The 25,061-nt window shown below is 36.7% G+C and overlaps 3 protein-coding genes across 9 annotated transcripts; 2 read left to right on the forward strand and 1 right to left on the reverse strand.

Annotated features, from left to right (window-relative positions):
• Positions 1 to 243: 243 nt before the first annotated feature.
• Positions 244 to 14,994, forward strand: LOC113672355 (AT-rich interactive domain-containing protein 4B). Of its 3 annotated transcripts, XR_016188223.1 has the most exons (22): positions 244 to 421; positions 1,528 to 1,644; positions 1,771 to 1,836; positions 1,962 to 2,052; positions 2,162 to 2,241; positions 2,352 to 2,408; positions 4,025 to 4,068; positions 4,756 to 4,843; positions 4,925 to 4,978; positions 5,220 to 5,302; positions 6,088 to 6,182; positions 6,359 to 6,559; positions 7,443 to 7,537; positions 7,834 to 7,934; positions 8,580 to 9,045; positions 9,529 to 9,599; positions 10,517 to 10,890; positions 12,006 to 12,065; positions 12,431 to 13,264; positions 13,359 to 13,502; positions 14,396 to 14,615; positions 14,855 to 14,994. XR_016188223.1 is itself a non-coding variant. In XM_027188633.2 (21 exons), exons 1-21 carry the CDS (start codon positions 419 to 421, stop codon positions 14,500 to 14,502), a joined length of 3,231 nt encoding a protein of 1,076 aa, XP_027044434.2. In that variant the 5' UTR covers positions 244 to 418; the 3' UTR covers positions 14,503 to 14,714. The 3 variants fall into 3 exon arrangements, 2 of the variants coding, with proteins under 2 accessions (XP_027044434.2, XP_027044436.2); XM_027188633.2 differs by lacking the exon at positions 14,855 to 14,994 and having other exon boundaries at positions 14,396 to 14,714; XM_027188635.2 differs by lacking the exon at positions 14,855 to 14,994 and having other exon boundaries at positions 14,399 to 14,641.
• Positions 14,995 to 18,111: 3,117 nt separating this feature from the next.
• Positions 18,112 to 24,411, forward strand: LOC113672359 (uncharacterized). Of its 5 annotated transcripts, XM_089211652.1 has the most exons (6): positions 18,112 to 18,543; positions 18,652 to 18,765; positions 18,903 to 19,001; positions 19,403 to 19,444; positions 19,712 to 19,832; positions 24,180 to 24,411. In XM_089211652.1, exons 1-6 carry the CDS (start codon positions 18,475 to 18,477, stop codon positions 24,311 to 24,313), a joined length of 579 nt encoding a protein of 192 aa, XP_089067778.1. In that variant the 5' UTR covers positions 18,112 to 18,474; the 3' UTR covers positions 24,314 to 24,411. The 5 variants fall into 5 exon arrangements, with proteins under 5 accessions (XP_089067778.1, XP_089067774.1, XP_089067775.1 ...); XM_089211648.1 differs by lacking the exon at positions 24,180 to 24,411 and having other exon boundaries at positions 19,609 to 19,935; XM_089211649.1 differs by lacking the exon at positions 24,180 to 24,411 and having other exon boundaries at positions 18,655 to 18,765; positions 19,609 to 19,935.
• On the reverse strand, positions 20,381 to 24,146 carry LOC113672366 (uncharacterized). The gene is made up of 4 exons (XM_027188647.2): positions 23,933 to 24,146; positions 23,048 to 23,373; positions 21,665 to 22,010; positions 20,381 to 21,279 (listed from the first exon to the last, which is right to left on the reverse strand). The coding sequence occupies exons 1-4, from the start codon at positions 24,029 to 24,031 to the stop codon at positions 21,079 to 21,081; spliced, it is 972 nt and encodes a 323-aa protein (XP_027044448.2). The 5' UTR covers positions 24,032 to 24,146; the 3' UTR covers positions 20,381 to 21,078.
• Positions 24,412 to 25,061: the final 650 nt, after the last annotated feature.

Consider the following 25,061-nt stretch of genomic DNA (forward strand, 5'->3'; position numbering starts at 1 on the left):
AGCAACAGCAAAAATTTTTCAAGGAAGTTGCGTCATCGAATCAGCTTAGTCTTCTCAGAGAGGAGGAAACGTCAGAAATCAAGTTTCCCGCGAATTTGAAGCAAGCGGATGTTATTGTGGTACAGGAAGTGGAATTGCACAATGAAATATGTCAACTCAAGCTTCGATTTTCCGTATATGGTAGGGGCTAATTATTCACTGAAGGCCCAGTGGAGGAGGCTCTGAATGAACGGACCAATCAACGCTAAGGACCCCCCATGGCCCCTGGTGAGGAGGGTAAGTCGAGCGTCCTTGTGTTGTCGGCCATCGCAAGTTTTCCTTCAGTTTGAAGTTTTCTTTTTGATTTTTTGGGTGATCGTGGATTCGGATTGCTAAGCCCAGCTTACTGGGGTCTTAGGACCGTACATCAAGATTTGCTATGGTAAGTTTATCGAGCTTGTGTTGTAGTTCCGTTTGAGTGGTAGAATTTTTTGTAAGCCCTTCATTTATTAGATTATAAACTTAAATTTTCTTTGCTTCAATTTAACCTTGGTTTCTAAGCTTTTACTTATTTTACGGGTCTCTTGTCTTCTAAAGGTATCACTGATCTGACTCTAGCTAAGCTGTGAAATTTTCTATTCTTACTAAATTATGGTTTACGATCTTCATGTGCTTTAGTGATACACTTGCTTGAGGCATGGAATTTCATTTATACATACAGTAAGGAAGATTCTTTTCAAAGAAGCTTGAACCTCTCTGTCCAATTGCTCATGCTTTGCACTTGTTTACGATACTATGGAATCTTCAGAGACGGTTTTGAACTGTATGTCTTTTCGAAAATATAGATAAACTTCTCAACCTTTTCGATGGTGCTAGACGAGTTGAAGGCGAATAGCACGTTTGCCTTCCTTCTGATCCTTAACTGCTAATGTTTGTCGTGGCAGTTCAACGAACGAATAAGTTTATCTTTAACTTTAGTTGAATCCTACCTTTTGTGATTTGAATTCTAGTTGGTAATACGGAAGAGTAAAGAACGGCGTACGATTTCGTGGTGTTAAGCATGTTCTGTCAATTTTGTAGACTTGGTCAGGTCGTATTGTTTACGAATCTTCATTCGAAGATTTTTAGCATGCTTTACTGCAACCACGTACTCATTGGACACGATTTTAGAGCTATTTAAACTCAACAGACTCTTGTAATTTCAGTAGTGGACATTTTCTTAGTAATGTTTCTTGTTTTCTACGGTGGAAAGTACGAATAACTTTAACTCGTTTGAAGACGTTCTCGTGTGTTGACTTGACAAAAATAACGCCATACTCCTACCATGAGATGATGTTCAGTTGCATTTCCACTCTTCATAAGTTTGCTTCATTTAGCAGTCTTTGCCATTGATTAAGGCAGTACATTTGCTAACCGCTGGTTTTATGTCAAGTCAACATTTAAACTCAGTGAATTTGGAATAAGATCATATATAATTTAAAGCAAATCTTTGCTCACGTCATTTAGTGCTCCAAACCTCGTTTCTTTTCGTTCTTTACCTTTCGACAGGCACAGTCTTCAGAGGAACCTCCATTCTTAACCGTAGGCACTGATGTCAGTGCCAAGTATCGAGGAGCCTTTTGTGAAGCCAACGTGAAGGTCGTGAAGAAGCTTGTCAAATGCAAGGTTTGTGAAAATTGTGATACTTTTCCTGTACACTGGGAACTCGTTTGGATTCTTGCCTTACAGTCGAGGAAGGTAGTGCTTCTTACACTTGTTGTGACTATAGATCATTGCTCTTTTCCTCTGCAGATTACCTTTGCCAAAACAAACACTTCCTTCACGATTAATGATGATTGCGTGAAAGGTCCTTTGAAGGTAAGTTCTCCATCGTATGTTTATTCAACATTCTTATTTTCATCATGATGATGCGTTAAGGTTATGTTTTTTCCTGAAAGTGGTGTTCTCACACATCTTAACTGTAACTGTGCTTCCCTCTCAAGGTAGGAGCAGTTGTAGAGGCCAAAAATCCCGATGGACAGTACATGGAAGGGATGATAACCAAACTCACCGATGCCAGCATATATACTGTTGGTAAGGAAGCGTTTTTCCTTGTCTAAGTTGATGCAGAAGAGAGGCAAGTTTTACCGTGTTTTTGAAACAAAACAAGGCTTTAATTACGGACATGTTTATTTCTTTTAAGTTTTTGATGATGGTGATGAAAGAACGTTGAGAAGGACTTCTCTGTGTTTGAAAGGAGAACGACATTTTAACGAAAGCGAGGTAGGTGTTGAACGATGGATCTCTGTATTCTTTGGTGAGTGTTTCTCAGTATTGCATCACTTATCACCGAGATGTGTGTACACATGTTGTATCTTCATTCTTCCTTACAGACTCTTGATCATCTTCCCCTTACGGATCCAGAGAATTTTGGTACCCCAGTAGTACAGGTAAGTGATTGTACAAGTAAACTTTGAAGGTGTATGCTTAAAAAGTTTAGAAAATAATTGAGCTTGGACTGTTTTTGGTGTGAAGATGGGTACATCTATTTACTTATTACATATCCTGTACAAGGTTCTGTCAGGTGTAGAAGATGTACTAGTGCACTCTAAAAGGTGGCCAGTGATCACATTTTTGCTGATTCTTGGAAAGGTTCCTCTTACTGAAATTGTACTGAATAGAGATTTATGTGGAATCTTTTAATTTAGTTGTGATTGGAATTGTGCAGTTTGAGCACTTTTAAAGGACCTGAAAAAATATTACTCACTGTCTTTAAGTCATATTGCTACTCTCAGATGCATAGAAGTGGAGTTTGGAAAAAATGTCATTTGTTGTGCTGCAGAATTAGGCGGAAAATGAACTTTGCAAGTTTTGATGAACTCTGCAAAAGTTATTTTGCCTTTTAATTGAACAAAATGCATTGATTGAAAATGCATCCCCCCCTCCAAACCGTCTAGTTTGGGGGGGGGGGGATGAATTACCTTTGTTTGCCTATGATAAAAGTTGGTTTCTCTGAAGGGTGCAGAAATATTTTCTTGTTCCTTCTTGAGATATAATGCATTTAAAACATGAACTAAGATACTTTCTTGGAATTATTTCCTTCCTTTGCTAATATTAACTTATATACAGTCCTCTTAAAAAGAGTTCTAATGAAAGTTTAGAGTATGATTTCAGCTGGACCTGATTTGCTCTTTGTTGAAGATTAGAGTGAAGAGTGTCATGTATTTTGATTTAATCAATGAAACTTCTCTCATGTGTTATCTTTTTATTTTCTTGTAAGTTGTCTTGGTTGAGTTTTAATGTATGTAATAGATAATCTTTTGGTTCAACCTCTTTTGTATCACATGGCATGCACAATTCTTGTTGCATGGCTAAAAAAATTATTGTGTTTGTTATATATTACTACCCAACCCACCAGTGAATCAACATGTTTTAGAAGTGGGTTTGATTACATTATGGAGGCTAGATGTTTTCTCTATCAGTGCACCTATGGCATAATTTTGATTGTCATAGCCTTCATTAGTGAAGTTTTGAGGTCTTTTTTGTTTGATTTCAGTTATATGAAGTGACCATGGCCGATTAAATAGTTCTCTTGTTTTAAAATGATAATTCTTCAATGGATTGTAGCTTCATTGCTTTTTGTTTGTGTCCTTGAAATTGGTATATTAAATGCCAGCTATTTATAAACAAGTTATTCTCATTTTTTTAGTGGTTAGGGGTTAACGTTACCATAGCTACTGCAGCAGCTCTCAAGAACACCCTTTTTTTTTTCTTTTATTGGGTATATCTTGAATGTGACTTCTCTGCTCTTCCCCTTTCTCTTCCCCTTTCTCTTCCCCCCTCCTCTTCCCCCCTCTTTCCCCCCCCCCCCAATTTGTTAACTGTAATGCCAGGTTTACCAATTTAGATCCTTATGCAGTGTCAAATTAATTTGTATAAACTTAGTAGGGCCTCCTAATTTTTGATGAATGTAAGTTTTCTCTAGACCTGTTGGCACAGAGATACTGTGCAAAAAGATGAATATTGCAGATTCCCATTCAGTGATAAATATGCCTCTGCATTTCAGGATGGAAAGAAAAGAAAAAAAAGAAGACTAAGTCAAGCAGCAAGGTAATCAGGCTATTCAGAAATAACAGGTGCTAAATCGGAATTGGGATGCATGGTTACAGTTGTGAGATGACATTCATGGATCGTGACACTACCTATGAAAGCTGTCTTGCCCCATGTTTGCCCACAAATTTATGTAGGGTTACAATTTCCACACAAGCCTCCTTTGATCAAGGAAAGAGAGGATCAGAATCTTTTTTCTCAAAATGTTTGGATTGGTTGTACATCACTGGGTCCCACAGTATAGTTGAGAAATGTGACACAGTTACAACTGTTCATAGATTTCTACTTAGTGTGAGGGTTGCAGTATAGTCATGGCCTCAATTTGGTTTGTCTCAAAATACTCTACTGTGTATTGGAGGCACATGGATGTTTCATCATCAACAGCAGTTTAATTGATTTGCATGTTTGAGTTACAGAATACATATGCAAAAAAGGACATTTGAGGATTTCCTGAAGCCCTTTCCCCCTAACTTAGACTTTGGACATGTTCTTTCCTGTGAAAATAAAGAAAAGGACATGTTTTCTTGCATCCAAATTAAAAAGGAACCTAATTGTCTTATGAATGGTTAGGCTGTTAACCATATAGAGGTTCATGGCCTTTTGGAAATTGCTTGGCAGAATAACTTAGCATCCAATTAACACTGGGGTGAGTTATTTGGTTAACAAAATTTTGTCTGCTTTTATTAGCATGGATGACTCTGAAACTGAACGAGAAGAACAGCCACTTGCTTCTGCAAAGAAGAAATGTTTATTTGATGACAGTATTGTTGGCAAGGTAAGCAAGCTACTTATGGAACCTTAGTTGGTAATAATAATTGGCAACAGAACTTTATATGCTTTTTTTCTTTTACATTAGCTGGTAGTTGTGCAAAGTGGGTCAAAGCGAAGAAGCATGTGGTTTCCAGCTTTGGTAAGTTTATGTAAGGTTTCTTTAGGAAATAAATGCACAAAATTCAATTTATTTGACAATTAGGGAGAGAGATACACCTAAGTCTTTCATATTTTTAAACCATATGTTAAGTTTGAGTAGACAAAGTGTTATCATCCTCGGTTTCAAGTGATTGTTTGCTAAAGGGAGTGAGGTATTGTCTCTCAAAAGCTGTCATGGGTGTAGAACATTTTGATCAGCAGAAATTATTCTTTTTGTTTAGGGTGTTAATCCAAGCAAGAATGAGGTGGATTTGATAAAGTCAAAAGATAAATGTCTTGTACGCTCTTTCAAAGATGGAAAGTAGTAAGTTCCTTACCATGGTTAAAATGTACTAATTACTCTGAATTTAATAAATGTAACAGTAGCTGTGCTGGTAATTAATAACTTTCTTGAAAGGAAACTTAGACCATCCAATCAGGATGCAGATGGTATCTAAATATGTGGTTTATCATTTTAGAAAGGGGATGGGTTTTAGCTGCTCAGGGAGGGGACTTTAAATTACCAAGTCTGTTTTATTAATTGTGTCCCTCAAATACACTTTTACTGTGTATGGTATTTTGTTTGATGTCAAAACACAAGGAGCAGTTACCTGCAAAAAAAGTTAAGCTCTGTGCTGCTAGAAAGTAGGAGTCATTAAACACTCTATCACCAAAATTAATTGACACAATTAGTTGGAAGGAAGCAGAAGCAACCATTCCACAGCCGCCACAGGCTCCTCTTAACACATGACTGACAGACCCACTGAGTGAGAAAGGTGGGAGGGAAATTAAGAAAAAAAAAGTGACACAACAAGTTCAGCAGAAGCCAATGGATTGGTCCTCCATAGATCCCTTGGGTCCCCCTCATTGTCTTGGTTAAGGTTTTGCTTAAAGAACGTTTCATCTCAAAGTAATTGAAATGCAAACATTGGAATGGTAGCACACGCAGAGGACATTTTAATCAACACTCATAGGAAAAAAAAAACTTGTTGAGGTCACTTGTTAGCACAGCAGTTGATCAGTTTTTTTTTAACTGATTCTGTAAAGTTGTAGACATGGAGAACTAAACTTAATGGCTTACACTTAACATATTTGTTGCCAACTCTCCAGTCATGTCATAAATGTCAAAGATGCCAGAGAATTTTCAAAGGATCAAGATCCAATTCATGGTGTTGTGAGAGGTGAAAACAGAAAACTGAAAGCAGGTATGTACACAATCCAAATTCCCAATTTATGAGATATAATTGTTTTTTTTTTAGACAAATCATTTGACATCTAAAGTTACCTCATTACCTTTTTTGTGTGCTAGACATAAGGGTGTTTTTCAGTTGGAGGTAACAGCTGTTTTTTGATTTGTTGTGGCAATAATTTTCTCCTTCAGCTGTGGAAAGAGCACTGACATATTTGGACACTGGAAGAATTCCAGCAATCTGGGAGGAGAATTCTTGTGATGTAATAGTTCATGGAGACAGCGAGGAGGAAACAAAAAGGGTGCAATCTTCAGAGGATGAAAGCGGTGTGGAGGATGATGAAGAGAGGAAAACATTCAGACAAAGGCTATTTGCATTCATGGAAGAAAAGGGTTGGTTCACTTCATTTACACCTTTGCTTTTTCATTCCATGTTCAATTATGTTGTGATAGACTTCAAACTGTGGAAAGTTAAGGGATCATTAGCTCTGAAATCATAGCCAATTCATAGATCACACTACCACAAATCGAATAGGATTATTTTTCCCCATAGAGTCGTGGCTATCATACCTTAAGATATTAATTACATTCACCAGCAATTTTTGTAGATGCACAAATAGTCATCCAGGGTGATTGCACTCCTGGAAATCCAGTTAGTCTCCTCACAGCTTCTTTCCTTTTTCTGGAGGAAGGGTGAATTCACCTATCAGAGAATTTAGATGCAATTTTAACAGTTCTTGAGTGCCATGCTGAGAACAACTAATCTTGGGAAAAAAATATACAGCTGATTGGCATATTTTTGTGTCTAGTTTTGTTTCTGACACATATGTTATATAGTTGTAGTTGTGGGTTGCTTTTCTTAGGGAACAAAAGCATTTGGGGTTGTGTGGCAATCTCTTTGACTACACCTCCTTACCCCTTGCCTAATTCCATTGATTTGAATAAAAAGAAAAGACTGCTACTTGGTGATGCTTTGTCGGATAAATGCATTTTTCTTTCCTTCTTTTTGAAAAGTGAAAAAGTGCATTCTTAGAATCTCCCTTTCTCCACAAACATTTTGGTCAAAAATTATTGGAAGAACGAATGTTTTTTCCTTTTGTTTTGTATTTGTTATCATAATATTAACTTGTTTTGAAAAATTTAAAACAGTGAAACATGTGAATCATAACATGTTAAAAGCCATAAATTATTCTTATGTTTTACTCTAACAATTGCCTTTAATAACAAATGAAGTAGACTATTTACCGTTCAAACTTTGTTATCACATTACCAACAGGAACACCTATAACTAGACCCCCAGTGTTGGGAAATCAAGATTTGGACCTCTACAAACTTTATAAGATAGTTCAAGAACATGGAGGCATGGAGAAGGTTGGTGGTTGCAAAATTTTCTTATTTTCTATTGTTTTGCAAATGAAGTTACATGTAAGAACTGTTGGTGTTACCCTTTTCTCTGGTTATTGATGTTTTTATATACTTGATTCTTAATTCTACTTGACCTCCAAGTCATGTACCACACATCAGAAGTAACTTCTGAAATTTTTCTAGTAATTTAAAAGAGCCCAAATGTCTCAAACAAGATGAGCAATGCCTATATGGGGTGAGCATTTAATGTACTGATACAGTAGTATTCTTTTTGTTTAAGTAATTATATTCTGCCATTACAGGTTTCCAATGAGCACAACCTTTGGAGGACAATTTATCGGCAAATGGACATCCCAGTTGTTCCACCAAGTGCATCACACCACATTAAAATGTCATATAAGAAGTAAGGTTATCTTGTTCTCACTCTATCAATTTCCTTTGTTTTGTCAAACTATGTTATTGAAGAATTTATTTTAATGTTTATTTCCCTCTTGCACTGATTAGCTCTGCTGTTTAAGGTTATTTTGCAAAATGGGGAAAACAAATTGACAATAGTTCAAAAAAGTCCAAAAGTTCATCCGCAAAAATTAGAAGGAAAAGTGGACAAAGCAAGCTAGGGAAAAAGAAAACCTTCACTTCTATTTCCTCCATGCAGGCTCTCTTGCCACCATTCTTGTTTTGGCCATTTGATGAGGATTATTATTTCTCAATGTATTGCAGCTAGACACAATGTAAACAAAATATGCAAATGAAGATCACAGTTGAAAGCCCACGGAAAATGTAAACACTCTGCTTGAGGCCTTTCCAGCTTTGACACCTGTCACTCTTTAGTAAAAGTTCCCTTAAAAAATTCTTTCCACCATATCTCTCATTATTCCAGAGATTTTGTAAATTATCGTCAACAAAGTGAACTCAACTGCTTTCTCTGACTAGAGAGGGGAAAAAATAAATTTTAAAAATCTCAACCAGATTTTATTGACAGTAACCTATATAATTAATAAGAAAGTTGAGAGTTTTCTGAGATCTCATCTTCTCATTTCTTTTTTAGATACCTTTATCCCTTTGAGCAGTATGAAAAAGAAATGCTAAAGTCATTTCAGAAAGATAGTGTTGGTGATAGGAGCAGTAAAGATTCCAAAACTGAAAGTCCAGCAAGTTCCCCAGAGAGCAGCGATGAAAAACATTTGGAATGTCTAGAGCCTTTGCCAGAAATGGATGATGATGAAGGAGACTTAAAGAAGGTGGAATGTAAACAAAGCACCAGGATTAGAGAAATGAAGCGACAGCAGAGTAGAGAGCATGACAATGGTTTGGTAAGTGACTCACAAGCCAAAAGCCCAGAGGAAGATGTTTCAGTTGATGTTGTAAACAGTCCTGAGTCATCATCTGATGTTAGTGAACCACAGTCTGACAGCAAATCTGATATACCTTTGGATGAGGTATCCTTAGAAGTTGGAGATAAAGTGCAAGTTAAGTATGGGAGAGGAAGAAATCACAGACACTATGATGCTAAGGTATGATCTTATAACCCTTGGCTTTTTTATTGTTTTTGTAGTGTATTTTCCATATTCAACAAAGTTTCACACAGAATTATCAATTCTTTTGTTTTGCTTTAATTTGCTTAGGTAATACAAAGGACAGTTGCACATAATTTATTTTATATGCATTGTATTTTTAACTTTTGATTTGAGAGACTGGATGTAAATTTACTTTAAGGCACAATAATCAGTCCCAATTTTCATGCATGCAACAATTTAGCTTAGTGGAGAACTGCCACTGCTCTTGGTTAGAGAATTGTGCATTACTTTCAAACTGTATTGATGTAAGATGAAAACCAAAAAATCTCCTCTAGATGGTTATGCAGAAAGTGGTTTGGTAATGAAATTTTGGCTAAAAGTTCGAGCTGATTTCTTTGATCAAGCCGTTTTTTAATTAGAGTTGTTAGGACATTGAATACAGCATGGAGACATTTACATATTCTACATTTTACTTTAAAGATCATCCACATTGACCCCAAAGCTGAAGAAGGTGCAATTTACTGCATTCATTATGCTGGTTGGAATACTAGGTTTGTAAACTTTAATTTTAGGAAGATTTGAACTGATTACTGGAGTGACTGGTAGCTGTAGCAGTTGAGTTTTTTATTCTAAACTCTTCAAACATTGAATCTTTGGGTCATTAGTTGTGGTCACCAAAAAAACTTCCACACAGGGAGAATTGAAAAGTATTTTATAATTCTTAAGAATATCCAAGATGTCTCATAAGCATGTCACTTTGTTTCAGTTAAAAGAGAGCTTATCAGTGCCTTTGAATCATAGGAAAGTATATCACAAGTTTTAATGAAATTATTAAATGTTTCCTGGCAAGAATTACCAGGAAGGTAACCATTGCCTCAAAATCAGATAATAAACAACATCAAAACAAATGAATACCATGAAATGGAAACACGTTTTGATTTTTTTTATGTGTAGAGAAGAAATTAAAGTGTACAAAATATTCTGATAACTATGAAATCTTTGATTGGCTCATGCACAGGTGATTAAATCTGAAGATCCATTCTGCATATACTCTGGCAATGGATTCATGTAAAATTGTATTAAACCTCACAATAAAATAAGAGACCACTCAGATGTTGTCTTTTTGGAACCAAAACTAATCTTTTTTTCAACAGAAACAAAATCAGAGCTGTAAAGTTTGGATTTATCAACATATAGTGTTTTTCTGAAAATCTTTGCCATTAATTAGCAATCATTATTATCATTGTAATTAGAAAGAAAAAATTGTGCCACTCATAATCAAATAAAAAAAGTGAAGAAGAGGAGTGAAATAGCAAAACCCTACCAAGGGTGAATTTATCATCATCATCTTTTATTTGCCTTATTTACTCAATACAAAAATTTATTTACAACAGTTATAGCTAGTAGGTGAGGAGACCCAGGAAGCCACTGGGCTTATATGAGAGACTCTTTTATGTTTCCATTGTAGGTATGATGAATGGATTAAGCCTGAGAAGATAGTGGGATGGGGCACAAGACAGACCAGGAATAGGAGTGGCAGTTCAAGCAAGGGGCAAGAATCTACTGGAAAATCCACCCCAAAGCCAATGACAAGACCCACTGCTAAACCTGTTGGTAGAAGGTCATCAAAACCAGGAGCTGCATCAGCCAAGGAAACACCAGCCAAGTACTCAGCAGCATCTAATGGTACCAAGAGTACACTGAAGAGACCTTGTTCACCCTCCACAAGGTCTGGATCACTTTCGCCGTCACTTGGAAAGTCTCCTAAAACCAGTAGGGGAACAAGCCGTACACGGTCAGAAAGGAATTCATTGTCAGAGATATCAAATGGACTAGATGAAGGTTTGGCTTCTACTGTTGATAGAGCAACGAAAAGAGTTTTTGTACATAAGTAATCTGTGGTAAATGTTAAGCTTCATTTTTCAGAAGGGTCTCAAAACCGATCTCCTCTTTTCCCCCCCCCCCTTCCCCCTGGAAAAAATTGAAACAGTTGATTACAAAAAGATAAGGCTAAAAACTAAATGTCATAGGAGGAATAGTGTGCAAGCAATGTTTTAAGTCTTAAGATGGTTGTTTGCACAACTAAAAGAAAAAACTTGTTGCCTCTTTACAAGGAACAGCTGAGTGAAAGTTTTCAAGTGGAAGAAAACTAAATATACTTCCTTACTTGTGTGACTTTGCCATTATAGATAACCTTTATGGGTTAGTGAGCATTAACTCCATAATCTCAACCCAGTTTACTGATATTGTAGTTAGTAGTTTAGTGACATTCATTAAATTAAGTATTTACAAAGCTCAAGTGAAGAAAGCTTACATAACCAGTCATCTATGCTTAGTTCAAACTTTTCATGTACTTATCTTACAGACCTAGTCAGGTTGACCCAATAATTAAATTCACTGACTTCCAGCTTAATAAGTCAAACTTAACCTAAGTGAAAGTTAAGGATTGTGGACCAAAAACTAAATTATACTAACTTATGAGTTGCACTTGGCACAAGCAGCTTTACCTTTGTATTGAAATAGCTCCACTCTCCAACTTTTTATGGACAGTTCTTGAACTTCTAAAATTCTCGTGCCAACCCAAATAAGAAATGTGGAGCTTAGTGGATTCAAATGTTTATCTTGTTGTCCTCTTTACAGAAAAAATTAGGTGGGTTGCATTTCAGTACATGAAAAGTTAGAGGTTTAACTCAGGTTGGATGATGACCTGTGACTTTCTCAGCTGAAAATCCTTGTCTAATCTTTTGAATCTCAGTCTTTTCTTTAAGAACACCATTTACTCCTACTCTAAGGCATACATTTCTGACTAAGTAAAGTTATAGCTACATCCCTTAACAATTTTCTGTCATGAGTGAACTGCCAGTGGAAAGTTTTGTTTCAAAGCCTAGATTTGTTCAGAAAGTTGGAGAAAATAGTGCAATAGTGTCAATTAATTATGCTATACTTCTTTGCTCTAGTGAAAAGTCCATTGTCAAGAAGAAGGCAAAAGTCAAGCACACCAGAACCCTCTTCAACTGGTAACCACCATGTTGTATCATACTGCTAATGGGATTAAAACCAGTCTTTTCAAATCTTAATTTCAATCTTTTATTATCCTCTTGTCCATACTTGAAACTTTTTTTTAAATTCAAAAAGTTCTTTGGAAATAGGAACATCACAAAGTGACACATTTTTCTCAAGAGGAAATGCTAGGTGCCCAAAATCATATCAACAGATGATAAATGCCAAGACACTCCCTTGCGGATAAACTTCAGAATTGCACTTACTGTAGAAATAAACTAACCTTGAGAGTAATTTTTCTCGTGGTTTTCTTAATAATTGTCTTGCTTATCAGGCATTCCAGGTAAACTATTTGACTTATACATTTGCTTTATTTAAACAGAACAACAGAGCAAAACTGCAGATGTATCCAATCAAGTTCAGCCAATCCCTGAAACAATACCCGAAGAAACAGAAAACAGATCTCTGGAGGAAAAGGATACTGCTGTTACCAATAATGAATCTATGGTTGATCCAAAAATGGACACTGTTTGTTTCGAAAATGGAGTGCCAAGTGAAATGCAGTCTAATGCAGAACAAGAATCTGAGCACATCTCCAGTAATTCTAATGGGAGAAGGAAAGACAAAAATAAAAGAACTATAAATGGTTTAATAAAAGGTGTTTCATCTCTTGAAAGAGTGAACAAAGACTCCAAAGACGAAACAGAAACAGTGACTGAAGCTAAGAAGATAAAACTAGAAAATGAGAAAAACTCACAAAGCAAAGAGGTGGAAGACACCTTGAGGGTTGACACTTTAGCAAAGATGCCAAATGTTCCTCCTCAAACACAGGGTACTGCGACTACAATGGAAACAGTTTCGGAGTCTTCCTCAGAGGACATAAAGCAAGAGTGCACCAATGAATCTGCCTCTTCGGAGTCCAGTCACTTTGATGATGTTAGGACATTTGATGGGCCAGTTGATCATTCTCTACACAGAGATACAAATGAAAAGGCTCATGAACTTAACAGTAAGGAAAAAGAAATTAAATCTGAAAAGAAAAATTCTGAACAACATCACAGGAAACATAAAAAAAGGAAGGAAAGGAAGAAAAATCGTCATGCATCTGGTAATGACAGCACAGGAAGTGATGCTCCTGGGAGCCCAGGATATAGCCACTCACAAGGTTCATTTTCATCTCCCAGACGCCCTAGAATATGTTTTGACATGGATTTAGGTAAGACTTGAACAGAAGATAAGTCAGTCACCATTGTGCTTTACTTTGGGTGTTTTCTCTCTGTCTTAAAGTTATTCTTTCCTTAATTTTTCAGAGCAAATTAAAGCAAAGGAAGATGGTGGAGAACGTATTAGACTCCTTCAAGACAAAATTAACGAAATGAGGAAAATTTATAGTTCTCTTAAAGCTGAGGTTGCTAACATTGACAGAAAACGGAAAAGGCTAAAAAAGAAAAGAGGTATAGTCGATATCATCATTCACTTTTTACTATCCACATGGTATGGAAATTACTTTGCACTGTTTAGACTTTGTTCTGCATGAAACATCATCCATTTTAAGTTGCTGTTGATGTTAGATATACAGCCACAAGTCAGCTGAATTTAAACAACTGCTGAATCCCTGAAAGATGAAGTGAACCCAGTGTGGGTGGATGATTGGAACCATGAAAGTCGAGGGTGGGGTGGGGGGCCAAATCGAGTTACTCTGAAAAATAACTGAGGTAAGAACTCATATTAGACTTGTGTAGCATGAGTGAGTCCCACTCATCCTCTTTATTTGTGACCAGTTCTTTTGCATCATTGCCAGCATCTAACCTCTGTAAAACATAGGCAAAAAATGCAGCCAATTTCAGCAGGCTATATTGGAATCTACACCAACAACATCTGTTGTGTAGTAGTTATGATGTCATACCTACAAAAAAAGGCTTATGTCTGTCTAAAGCAAGTGTGTGGGTAGGAGCTGCAGAGCTGGAGAAAAGAAATAGATTTGTAGTTTCTGGGCCTTCTTTCCTACTCCCAGGCACCTATGTTCAACCCCATAGCTCCTATTTTACTTGGGTTCTGAATGGTGATGCAGAGGCAGTAGGAGTGTAAACAGACAGTAGAGGTGACATGGTTGCCACTGATTAGGACTTATTCAAGGAAAACAATTTCCTTCCCAATCAGGGAATTGCACTTTGATCAGGGGAAAAGCTGCATCTTTGATAGTAACTGTGAACCCCTTAATCCTGACCAGGCCCTCTTCATGATGGAAGGTGCTGACACTTTTCACTGTTTGCCACAGTTGGTGTTGATTCCAGGCATTCAGGTTCAGGACCAATTTTTTGCCTTATAATATGTGTTTGTATTTCAGAAGCAGTGGGAGTTGAACAGGCTCAGGATGTAAATAAGTCAATGCCATCGTCATCAGCATCACATGCAGTCCCATCTCCAGCCATACCTCCTGTAGAATGTAGATAACGAGGGAATTTCATTGTTGGTATTTTTCCTTGATTACTTGTCATCCTCTCTTCTGTGATAGAATTTCAACGAAGTGCATTAACTTGTAATTCGTTTTAGAAGTGTCTGTACCAACAAAATCAAAGATGTGAAAAGATAGAGGGGCCGCAGCTAGGATAAAACATCTTGTAAAATTTAAAAAACGATCTCTGGCTAAAACTTTTAAAATACGAGCTTTCGGCTGTTTGCGTTACAGCCTTCAACGGGTAAAATGATGAAAAATAAAATTCATTTTACCCGTTGAAGGCTGTAGCGCAAACAGCCGAAAGCTCGTATTTTAAAAGTTTTAGCCAGAGATCGTTTTTTAAATTTTACAAAATCAAAGATGTTGCTTATTAGTGAGTAGAGCCTCTAAGAGCATGGTGGAAGTTGGTATCATTTTGACATTGTTGTTACCAGTGCATCCATGGTTTTCTCTCTGATGAATAACTTTCTTTTTTTAGAACCAATGAGTAAGTGGAGACATCCAAATTATAACACCCCAGATAGAGCATTGTGATACAACCACCTTCATCCCTTTCCCCCTCCAACTGGGGAAGTAAACCTGATATATTTACATCAATAGGAATTATGAGACTTGAAATCAAGCAATCTTATTAGGATCAATATCAGTATTTAGGCAACTGCCCCCCTACCCCTCCCCCAACTCAACAACAATTAATTGATAACAAGTTTGGGTTAATGTTGGATTATGGGAGGGGTAGGTGGGCAGTTGCCCAGATACTGATATTGATCCTCTTATTTAATATGGATTTTCAATAAATATTCTTAACTATCAAACAAGATAAGTTGATAACGGTTGATCATTATAATTGTTTTACATGCACATGTAATGATGATGATGACAACCTGCTAAACTCACCTTTTTATTTGTACAATACTTCAATGTCTCTGGTGCCCTCAACCTGTGGACATTTTGAATGATGTAAACTTCATGTGCAGTCGTAGACATATAGAGATATTAAAGTATTCCAAATAAGAGTTTTGATTATAATGCACTCCTGTATTTGAATTAACGTGCGTTTATTTTAACTCCGAAGTCGTCGACAAAATCCAGTTCTCTTTTCGTTGATAATCAGTTCATCCTGCTACTTAACACTTTATTTGAGATGGCCCTTACCAAGTGGTTTTCTAATTACTAAATATTAATTTCAATTCAGGTGCAATATTTTTTTTCATCTTAATATCTCTGCCGCAGTAATTTTTAAGGGCAGCGGCTTAACTTTTGAAAACCGTCTGCCTACTTCTGAGAGGTGGAGAGTGAGTCTTGTTTTTATCTCAAGAATATGATATTTTTGGAATTGGAAAGGTCACTTTAGTTTTGCGTGTTGAAAGATATCTTGTGCCTTGTGGGAAGTGGTCATGAGATTGTGGACTGCTCAAAGAGGGAGTGACAATAATCAAACACTCTTCATAATAGTTACTTTTAGATTGTGTGTAAGTAATCATTATGTCTTATAATAACTTGCAAAAAAATATCAGTTAGGTACATATATTATGGAGATGTATTTATGAAGGCCTTTAGTGTGTTATTTTACATTTCGAATTACCACGGGCTTCTTCACGCACAAAAAAAGTGTATGAAGCAAAGAAATAGTATTTAAACTTTTTCAAGTTGTTTGGGAAATTAAGTTTATTGAATTAATGTTTCTGTATGTAAAAATTGTATATTTTGTTTATTTTTGGTTATTTTATTGTTAACAACTCTCATTATGTCGGTTTTTAACTGATTTAATACATGTTTTTATTTGTCAGTTATCAAGCAGATGAATAAGATTTAACCATTTAAGTTACGTCTTTTTTTTTTTCTTCTCTTTGGAGGACAAAGAACCAGTTCTTACCTTCGATTTTCCCGTTTCATATTTTTCGTTGGATATACTAAAGGTCTTCTAAAGCATTTGTTCTTCTTTTCTTTTTTTTTTAGCACTTAGTGCTTATCATAAGTTTTAGGTCCCTTTTTTATTGTTTTCTTGTTACGATCCTTCGAGTCCCCTCATGTTTCTGTCCGCCCAAACAGGATACTTGATTTTAAGAAAAATCGGCTGATGAGTATTGATTCTAAGCAACTTGTAGTTATTGAAATTAAAAAATTGGTTTCTCGATAAACTACAATTACTTTGGGGAGTAAATGCCAGAACGAGTATTTAAAAAGGTTTTTAACATGCCTCTTTCGCATTCTTACACTCAATGCTTCCATTTTGTAGAACCAAGTGCTTGCTTAGTTTGTTGGTATCAGGCAGTGGATAAAGTAGTAAATGTGTTTGTAACACTTTTTAGCTTTTTATTTTCTGATGTGTTTTAACAGTACCTTTCTCTAATTTATTCTGTCAAGATTGTGAATAAAGACTTCCTTGATTTGGAAGTGATGGGCATATTCTAGTTGTATGAAGTCTCTAGCTATGGAGGGAAATATCATGTCTCTTTGAGTATGCAGATATGTACTGAAAGGTAGATACGGAATTGTTGAAAGGCGAAAAAAAGGTGATATAAAGGTGTACGCTATCGACCTGTTACCAAGACTGGGTGAAAAGGAGGTATCTACAGCAAGGAGAATCACACACACCCCTCCATCAAACCCTCTAAGCTTTTAGTTTGAACCGACTCACGAGCTTGAACTACAGGCTTCGTACACTTGACCCTGAAATTTTTCAGAATCGTTTGAATAAAATTTCTTCAATGCTTATACAAAATAAAGTTTAATTTAAAAGTTTGGAAATGAAAATCGAGTAAACCGAAATCAATTACCTAGACCATTTTCAAGCTAGGAGATCGTAGTTTTTCCTTTCTGCGCGGTTTTTGCCACTTGTATTTTCCACCGCAGATGGACTAGGCTAGTAAAATGAATGCTGGTATGTAAAGGGACAAAACCAATATCATGTCACGATTCTCGCTGAAATCGCTTTACAGTGACTCATCTCAAAGAGAACGTGCAACCGTAAGGTGAACGCAATGCGAGGGCGGAGTTAATGTAGAAATCGTTTGGGTCTCTTCTCGCAGTAACGATTGTCTCGATGATGTGAGGGGTACGATCAGAGAACAGCGAACTAAAGACTTCTCGCTACTGTCTCTCATTTTAAATTTTAGTGCCACTGGTATCACGCGACAGCATCAAATTAATAAAGGGGTAAGTTTCTAAAGAAACTGTGGTGCTGCGTCAGTGGGAGAGTATAGCAAGTAATTTAGTGTTCACAACTGAGTTGAAAACGTAAATTAGCCACCACAAAGGGTAAAAAAAACTGACTTTTCGAGCGTTAGCCCTTCAGAGCGATACGAAGGGCTAACGCTCGAAACGTCAGCTTTTTTACCCTTCACGGCGGCTAATTTACGTTTTCAACTCAGTTGTTAGCATCAAATTAAGCTGTGCGAGGCTTTTACTTGTTCTTCTGTCCAAGCTGAGAAGCTACGCGAGAGTTACACGGCGGCTTGGAACGAGAGGGAATAAAAAGAGCAAAGAAAAGGAGGGGTCTCTATTCCCCCCTTAGAGTCGCCTGCCTTCCTCCTAGCCCTAGTTTACACTCATTCTCCTGTGCATTCTTCAATTATCATTTTTTTTCCTCCTTGTTCTTTTTTTCGCTCAGGGATAGGGTTGGGGTTTTATTCAGAAATAAAGTGAAACAAGCTGTCACCATTTGAATCTAATTTTGCTTCCACCACTCAACCGGACATAAGAATGATGATACAAGGCCGTATACAAGACTTACTTTTCATCAAAAGACGAGTTAATTTAACGAGCTTCTCTACACGAAACCTTTTATTTATTTCCCGAAAATTTCATTTTCCACGCCGCGAAGTGCAAATGGCAGTAATTGCTTGAAGCCACGACCTGCGCGCGTGCGCAGCAGGTCTACACGCCGACGCGCGTACTTTTAAGTTCCCGCCAAATACAATCGGAGGCGAAGGAAATAATTCTTCTTTGACGTTTCAGACTTCAGCATGGCTGACTGCAGGTCAAATCACTGCAGAGAAAAGCAAAGAAAAGAAAATTTTCAACGAAAAGAATCGGTGAGTCTGAAAAGCCCTGAAAAGTCCGCTCCTATATTTCATTTGAGAAATATTTGTCCTGTCTAATAGTCGAATTTATTGGAGTGTTCTGTTTCTTTATTGTAAAAGCAGAAACACAAGTTGGTCGATAAAGCAATTCCAAACATTGCAAACGCCATTAGAACGGTTGTTGATGTTAGTGAGAACGAGGATTTCAAAGCTAACTGTTTCAACCTTTTAAAGGTAAAAAAGACTATATGTTTTAGTATCGCACTTTGTAACTGAAAACTTTTCAAATTGATCCATGATCAATTCAACCTCGCTTTGAAACTGAGCTGGTTTGTTTCGTATGAGCTTTTTCCAGCAGCTTCATTTTCCAGGTAGGAAATGAGAACGAATTCAAAGACGTTATGACTGAACGATTGTGGAATATTGCGACCTCCAGACTGGATGTGAAACAACATGACGGCAGAGGCCAGGTAAAAGACAATAATAATAAATAATAATAATAATAATAATAATAATAATAATAATAATAATAACTTTATTTAAGTGTCAGTGTATATTTAGCACTGCTGTGCTGATTGGGGACACTGTAAATAAGGAAACAAATATCGTAAATGAACAGAAACTCGTTAAAAACCCCAACTGGTAGGAGGCAGACTAGTTGGCTATTTACAAAGCGTGCAGGAGTTGAATTCGGGGCCACCGAAGACAAATCCATCCAGTGGCAGGGAGGAGGACTTGAACCCGGGACATCCGGCTTACAAGTGCAGCGCCCTAACCACTAGGCCACGCTCGCCTCCTTAAGACAAAATTAAAAGTCTTTCATTCAGTCCTTCAACTCTACGAATGTTTTACTAATATATTTTTGAACCAGATAGTACCACATATGAAAGTCGTTGAAGATGAAACAGAAGAGGTAGGTTGGATATTCCAAAATTTAGTCGGTTATCTAGACAAATTAAATCGTGGGGAAGTATTCATGACACCAAATGCCTTAGGTATGGTAATATCAATAATAATAATGATGATGATGATGATATCCATTCACTTATTGAAATCCATTCGCTTATTGAAATTGAGGAAACCAATCCCAGTGAAGAACTAAGTGGGTCCTGTTTTGATGATTTATCTGGAAAGATATCAATTTACAAAGATTTCAAAAGCAAAGAGAACTGCTTTACAGGAGGTGAAAGAGGCAAAACAGGACCAAGCACTTGGGACAAGGACAACAATTCTTCATTTGAAATGTTGGCGGATATGCAGTGGAATTAATGAGAAAAGGAAAGCCAGACAAGCCCATAAAGGTACACTGTACTCAACGTACCTTTATATTTAAAGGACAATGCACAGAAGTCAACGACACTTCAGAGCGAAATAAGGGCTTTCTCTCTGACGAACGGCTTACACTTGAAACGTAAGCTTGGAAACCCTTTTACGGTGGCCAATTTATGTTATAACTCGTTACTAAACCTAAATTACCCTGTTATACTCTTCCACGGATGCAGCACCACAGCCTTTTTAGAAACTTACCCTTTTATTCACTTGTGCACCAAGTTGGTTGTTATGTGGCAAAACATAAAATTGAAGCAGCACCACTGTGTTGACTTGTAGCTCAGGTTTGTCTCAAACTTCATTCATAAGATATTGGGTTGACATATAGTGCAAGCACTTGGTACATAACACTTTTTTTTTTCCTTGAGAGAGGTAAAATGGCAAATGTCCTAAGTGGCAGGGCACAATTTCACAAAGCATTCACAACAATTGTGATTTCTGAGAGATTAGAGCCATTCATTATCTCCTTTGTGGATTGAACTCTATGTAAAAATGCACTAGATCAGTTAAGTCAAGACCATTTTACATGTTCTGTCTGTGTATTTATTTTAAAAAAATTGACTAACCCATCCACTCTAAGTTACAAGAAATCCACACTGGCAAGGACAGCAGGAGTAATCAAAGAGGCAGTTCTTGTGCCAGTTACTCAAAGCTACAAGTTCTCAAATTCTCCACTGTCCTATCTATCTTCACCTATTGACTTGACACTTTCGCAAAACTTTTCATTCTTTAACATTTTGCTTTTTTTCTAAAAAAAAAAATTATTTCAAACTAAATTCTGTTTGGAAAAAACACAATAAAAAGGTTCCAACAGCAACTTCATAACCAGTTCAATCAATCAGAAAGTAATCAAACAAGAAATATAAATTAACTGCTTCATCCCAAAAACAAATCACAGGTACGTGATTGCCAAAAAAACAACAGATAAATGTCCTCTTTTACTTAATATATTGTAGTCATATTGGGATAAGGGCCAGACTTGATTTCCTCTAGGATTATTTGTGCCATTATTCCATATTAAAAAAAATTACAATTGAAGTAATATAAATTACTGGTTTTGATTTTGATGAAAGAGTTCTGTCTCATCTTTACTTAATTAAAGATACTATGAGTAATTCTGTTGCTCTACGTTCAACAGTTTAAAGCCAAGGCTAGTTCTTCAGAAAACAGCATCAACACTTGTCACTAATGAGAGAGTTTTGAGCAGTATTTTCAATCTCATAGTACTTGGCCCACTCCTGTTATTTTTGACATTACACCTAGAAATATTCCAGCAGCACATCCCAAGACAGTAAGGAGATTTAAATGGCCATACATCATATCTCTTATTAAAAGCCCTACTTTTCGTGAAGAAATTTTATTTTGTGTTCTTGTTGTGTACCTCTGGACCTCTTGTCTCAGACTTTGTAAACCTTCATCCTGATGACAAGGAAGTAATTGTGTCAAAACATTAATTTTCATGAGGAGATTTTAATTCTGTTAGACAAGAGAAGCCCTTGGGCATAGAAAATTAGGATTAAGGTAACAAACCTATGGCATCAAAGAACCATAGAAATACATTGTTCAAGCTGATTTCAATAATATATGAAAATAAATAGTTTGCGCATGGAAAGGTGAAAGATTTATTGTCACCGTTAGCAAAACCCAACAGAAAAAATTGTGCAAAACTAAAATCAGACGAGGCAGATTTCTCTTGCAAAAAAAAAAAAAAATTTCAAGCTACTTTACTGTGACCCCAACAAGCCTTTTGCATACCAGTGGATCACAGAGCCATTTAAAAGGCATTATTGACAAATGCACCTACCTGAATAAAGGATGAACATCTATCCATTATAAGTGGAACTACTTCAGTTAAAAGTTCTACCACATATGGCTTCACTAGTGGGCAGAGCAAAGAAGGATTTATACCAGCTCCAGATAAAAGCTGCCCTTCTGAGGAGATCAATAAAGAATGAAGCTCTGCGGTAATAAGGTGATCAACTGTCTCTGACTGTAAAATTCTCTGTAGCTGCCCTTCAATGTTTAGACGAATTATTTGTTGATTTAGTTTTTGGGCACTGTATAATTCAAGAAATGTCCTCTCAAAATAGGTGTTGATGACTGAACTCTTCACACTTTCAAAAATAACTTGATAGTGATGAAAAACAATCCTGATGAGAGGAAAAAGATTTTCTGTCATTCCCTGAAGAACTATAAGGGAGTCGTAGATAAATTATGCAAATGTTCAGAACATGATGCCTTGTACAACAAAAGATTGATTTGAATGAGATGTATTGATTTTCAAGGTGTACACAAAATTGCTTATTAAGTTACACATTCAACATGAGACTTGTTGCTCACAAAGATATTCAATTTGATTGTTACTGCAAAAGGGAATCTTAGCAAAATGAGAAACTGGAAACTATGTGTAGGTACAGAGCACATAGTTTTAATTAAGACCAGAAGTAATAAAAAGTTTGCAGCTTGTCACACATCTGCCAAACACTGGTTGCCAAATAGGCAATTTAAGCTACAAATTTGGCAGCCAAAATTTTTTTCACTCACCCTTATCACCATAATGGTGGCACCTTAGAATACTCAAGGTAATGCCACAATGTGAGGCTGGATTTGGAAAATTGACACTCACCCTCCGGAATCAACAAATTTAAAGATGAAAACGGTTTCTTCTCATATGAAATGATACCAATTTTGGAGGTTGTTGCCACTTATAACTTGAATGAATTATAATTCTCTACCAGAAATTGGGAAAAATAGGGTTCCCACAAAGCTTTGGTCCATTTATGGACTGATCAAGGCCAGACCATGATGTATTAATTAGGAATAGTCCACACAAAGTACCTCAAACAAATCAATTTGTAAATAAGAAGATTAAACTGAGATCAACTAATTCAACTAATCACCTAAAAGGTGAAAAAAAATGCAAGATCAGAGCCAGACAGTAACATTAAATATCACCCCAACTGCACTCATTTGAATTCGTTTTTGTTGAAAATAAAAAGATAAACAATAAAAAACACAAATTAATTAACAAAAACTAGTTTCCTGTAGTAACTGACCATAGTTTGTATCAGTCTCTAACATATATAACTAGTACAGTTGCTAACAAGAGAAAAAACTGTCAAATTTTAGGCTCAAAGTTGCCATAGTGCTATTATGTTTGTATGCATTTCAAATAACTGAATCTTACCCACTTCCAAGGATACCTGGAACTTTCTTAAAAAATAGAATCACTGCCACATAATTGATACAGCCTCCTGTAAAACCAAATGTGCCACAAGAGAAAAGGTATTGTGCCACATCATGCCACTCACTCTCAGTAGACCTTGGATAAGACGGGAGTGATAAAAAAAACAATCCAATGATACTCAAATTTAGACAGATTAAGATACAAGCCACACCAGTGCATGATTTCCAGTGGAAAAAGACATAAAATAGAAGAGGAAGTCTCTTTTGTGTTGCTGCATCTTGTCTCTGAAGAATTGGGTCGTGAGACAGCATAACACTGGCATTTATCTGTCAAGAGATCAAGCATTCTCAATCATTACAATACTTAGATGTCATGTCTAATCAGCAGTACATGAAATGCCTGTAAAATAAATTAAATTACAGTCAAGGCCTGAGTTATCATCATAAAACATCACTAATACAACAATAGATGGTGTGAAGGAGTGAATGGACGCTGAATGAGGCATTAGTCAAGTTATCTGAATTAATGATACCTGGGAGTGATTTTTTCACAAGAAAAAGAATATCTACCTATCATAAAATAGAGTAGAACAGAGAGAGCTTCTTCTGTGATTCGAATACCTCAAATGTCAATCTAGTTAACATCTACATAGTGTCGTAAAGAGGAACTGAAAGTCACATGCTTACATGAATATTATGTCAGCTGATCACTAAGGACGTCTCAATAGGGAAAATATTAACTAGCTGTACTATGACAATTATCATACCTTAGTGATTAAAAAAAAACCCTAATCATCAAGAAGAATACTTCATTTCGAGATAAGGATCTTGAATACTAGTCTCTCTGCTACTTAATAAAGAGGTCTGCTTCAAGACAATGTCCTACCTCATCCACTCTACTTGAAGCTGTTTCACCCACCGACGTCAGCTCTGTTCTTTCCGCGTATAGACTATCTAGAAACGTTCCATAACCTTTTTGCGACATCACACACTAGCATCTGACACATATGCAGCCCTTAAAACAAGTTTTTCTATTTTCATTGAAGAAGCGAAAATATAGCTGACTCGCATCGCCATAGTGAAGCTTTTTTAAGACCCAGTCCCAACCGTGATTTTCTACTTGTTAATTTTAGGTAGGCCTGGGAACTGTGGTTCTCTCTCACTGGTAACCGATCGAGTCGCCAAAGTCATGTCGCTCGGCACCTGTGACATGTCGTCCGAAATTTTTAGTCATGTCGCTCGAAACAAAAACTCAAGCCCCGACTAGCGACTAGGAACCAGTGGCTTAAATACTTTGGTAAAATTCGACAGCGACAAGAGAAGACAGGCAGGTTGGAGATGGTTTGCTTATGTGAGGAGCCTGTCAGGTAACCTTTCTAGTCACCCGAAAGTCATCTCGCCCGGAGTCATATCGCCCCGAACCTGAGACATGTGGCCCGGAATGTTAGTCATATCACCCGAAATAAAAGGTAAAGTTGCCCGATTTTTTTATCAATTGAAAAATCATCAAAGTGGCTTAGTTTAAGAAACCTCTGAAGGTACCGATAGATCGAAATACCCTTTTGGTGTATACAATTATGTTACCAATCCTTCCGTCAATAATGAAATGTCATTGTGAATGCTACCTGATTCAAACGTTCAACGGAAATAACTAGCCAATAAAAACACCGTTTATTTATTCAACCGTAAGAGAAGGACTTAACGGTACCACTTATTGCTTATTTACAGCCTGTGAGTCTGATCTTTTACGTATTTATTTTTTCAGGCGAAACAACTAAAATTTCGGGTGACATGACTCAGGTTCCTGGCGAGATGATTTCCAGGCGACTTGACCGGTTACCAACCTTCCGATGACACTTAATATATAAAAGCTGGCTAATTATTTAACTGAGTAAAAAAAATATCGCTTGATTGATTTTCACACCCCTGACGTTTCAAGGAAGCCAAAAAATGTGCTAAAAACGACATTTCAGCTCACAAGAAGCATTTAAGGCGGAATTTTACTCTTTGTTCGA

The sequence above is a fragment of the Pocillopora damicornis genome, chromosome 7 (genome assembly GCF_964200805.1).
Source record: "Pocillopora damicornis chromosome 7, jaPocDami1.2, whole genome shotgun sequence".
NCBI lineage: Eukaryota > Metazoa > Cnidaria > Anthozoa > Scleractinia > Pocilloporidae > Pocillopora > Pocillopora damicornis.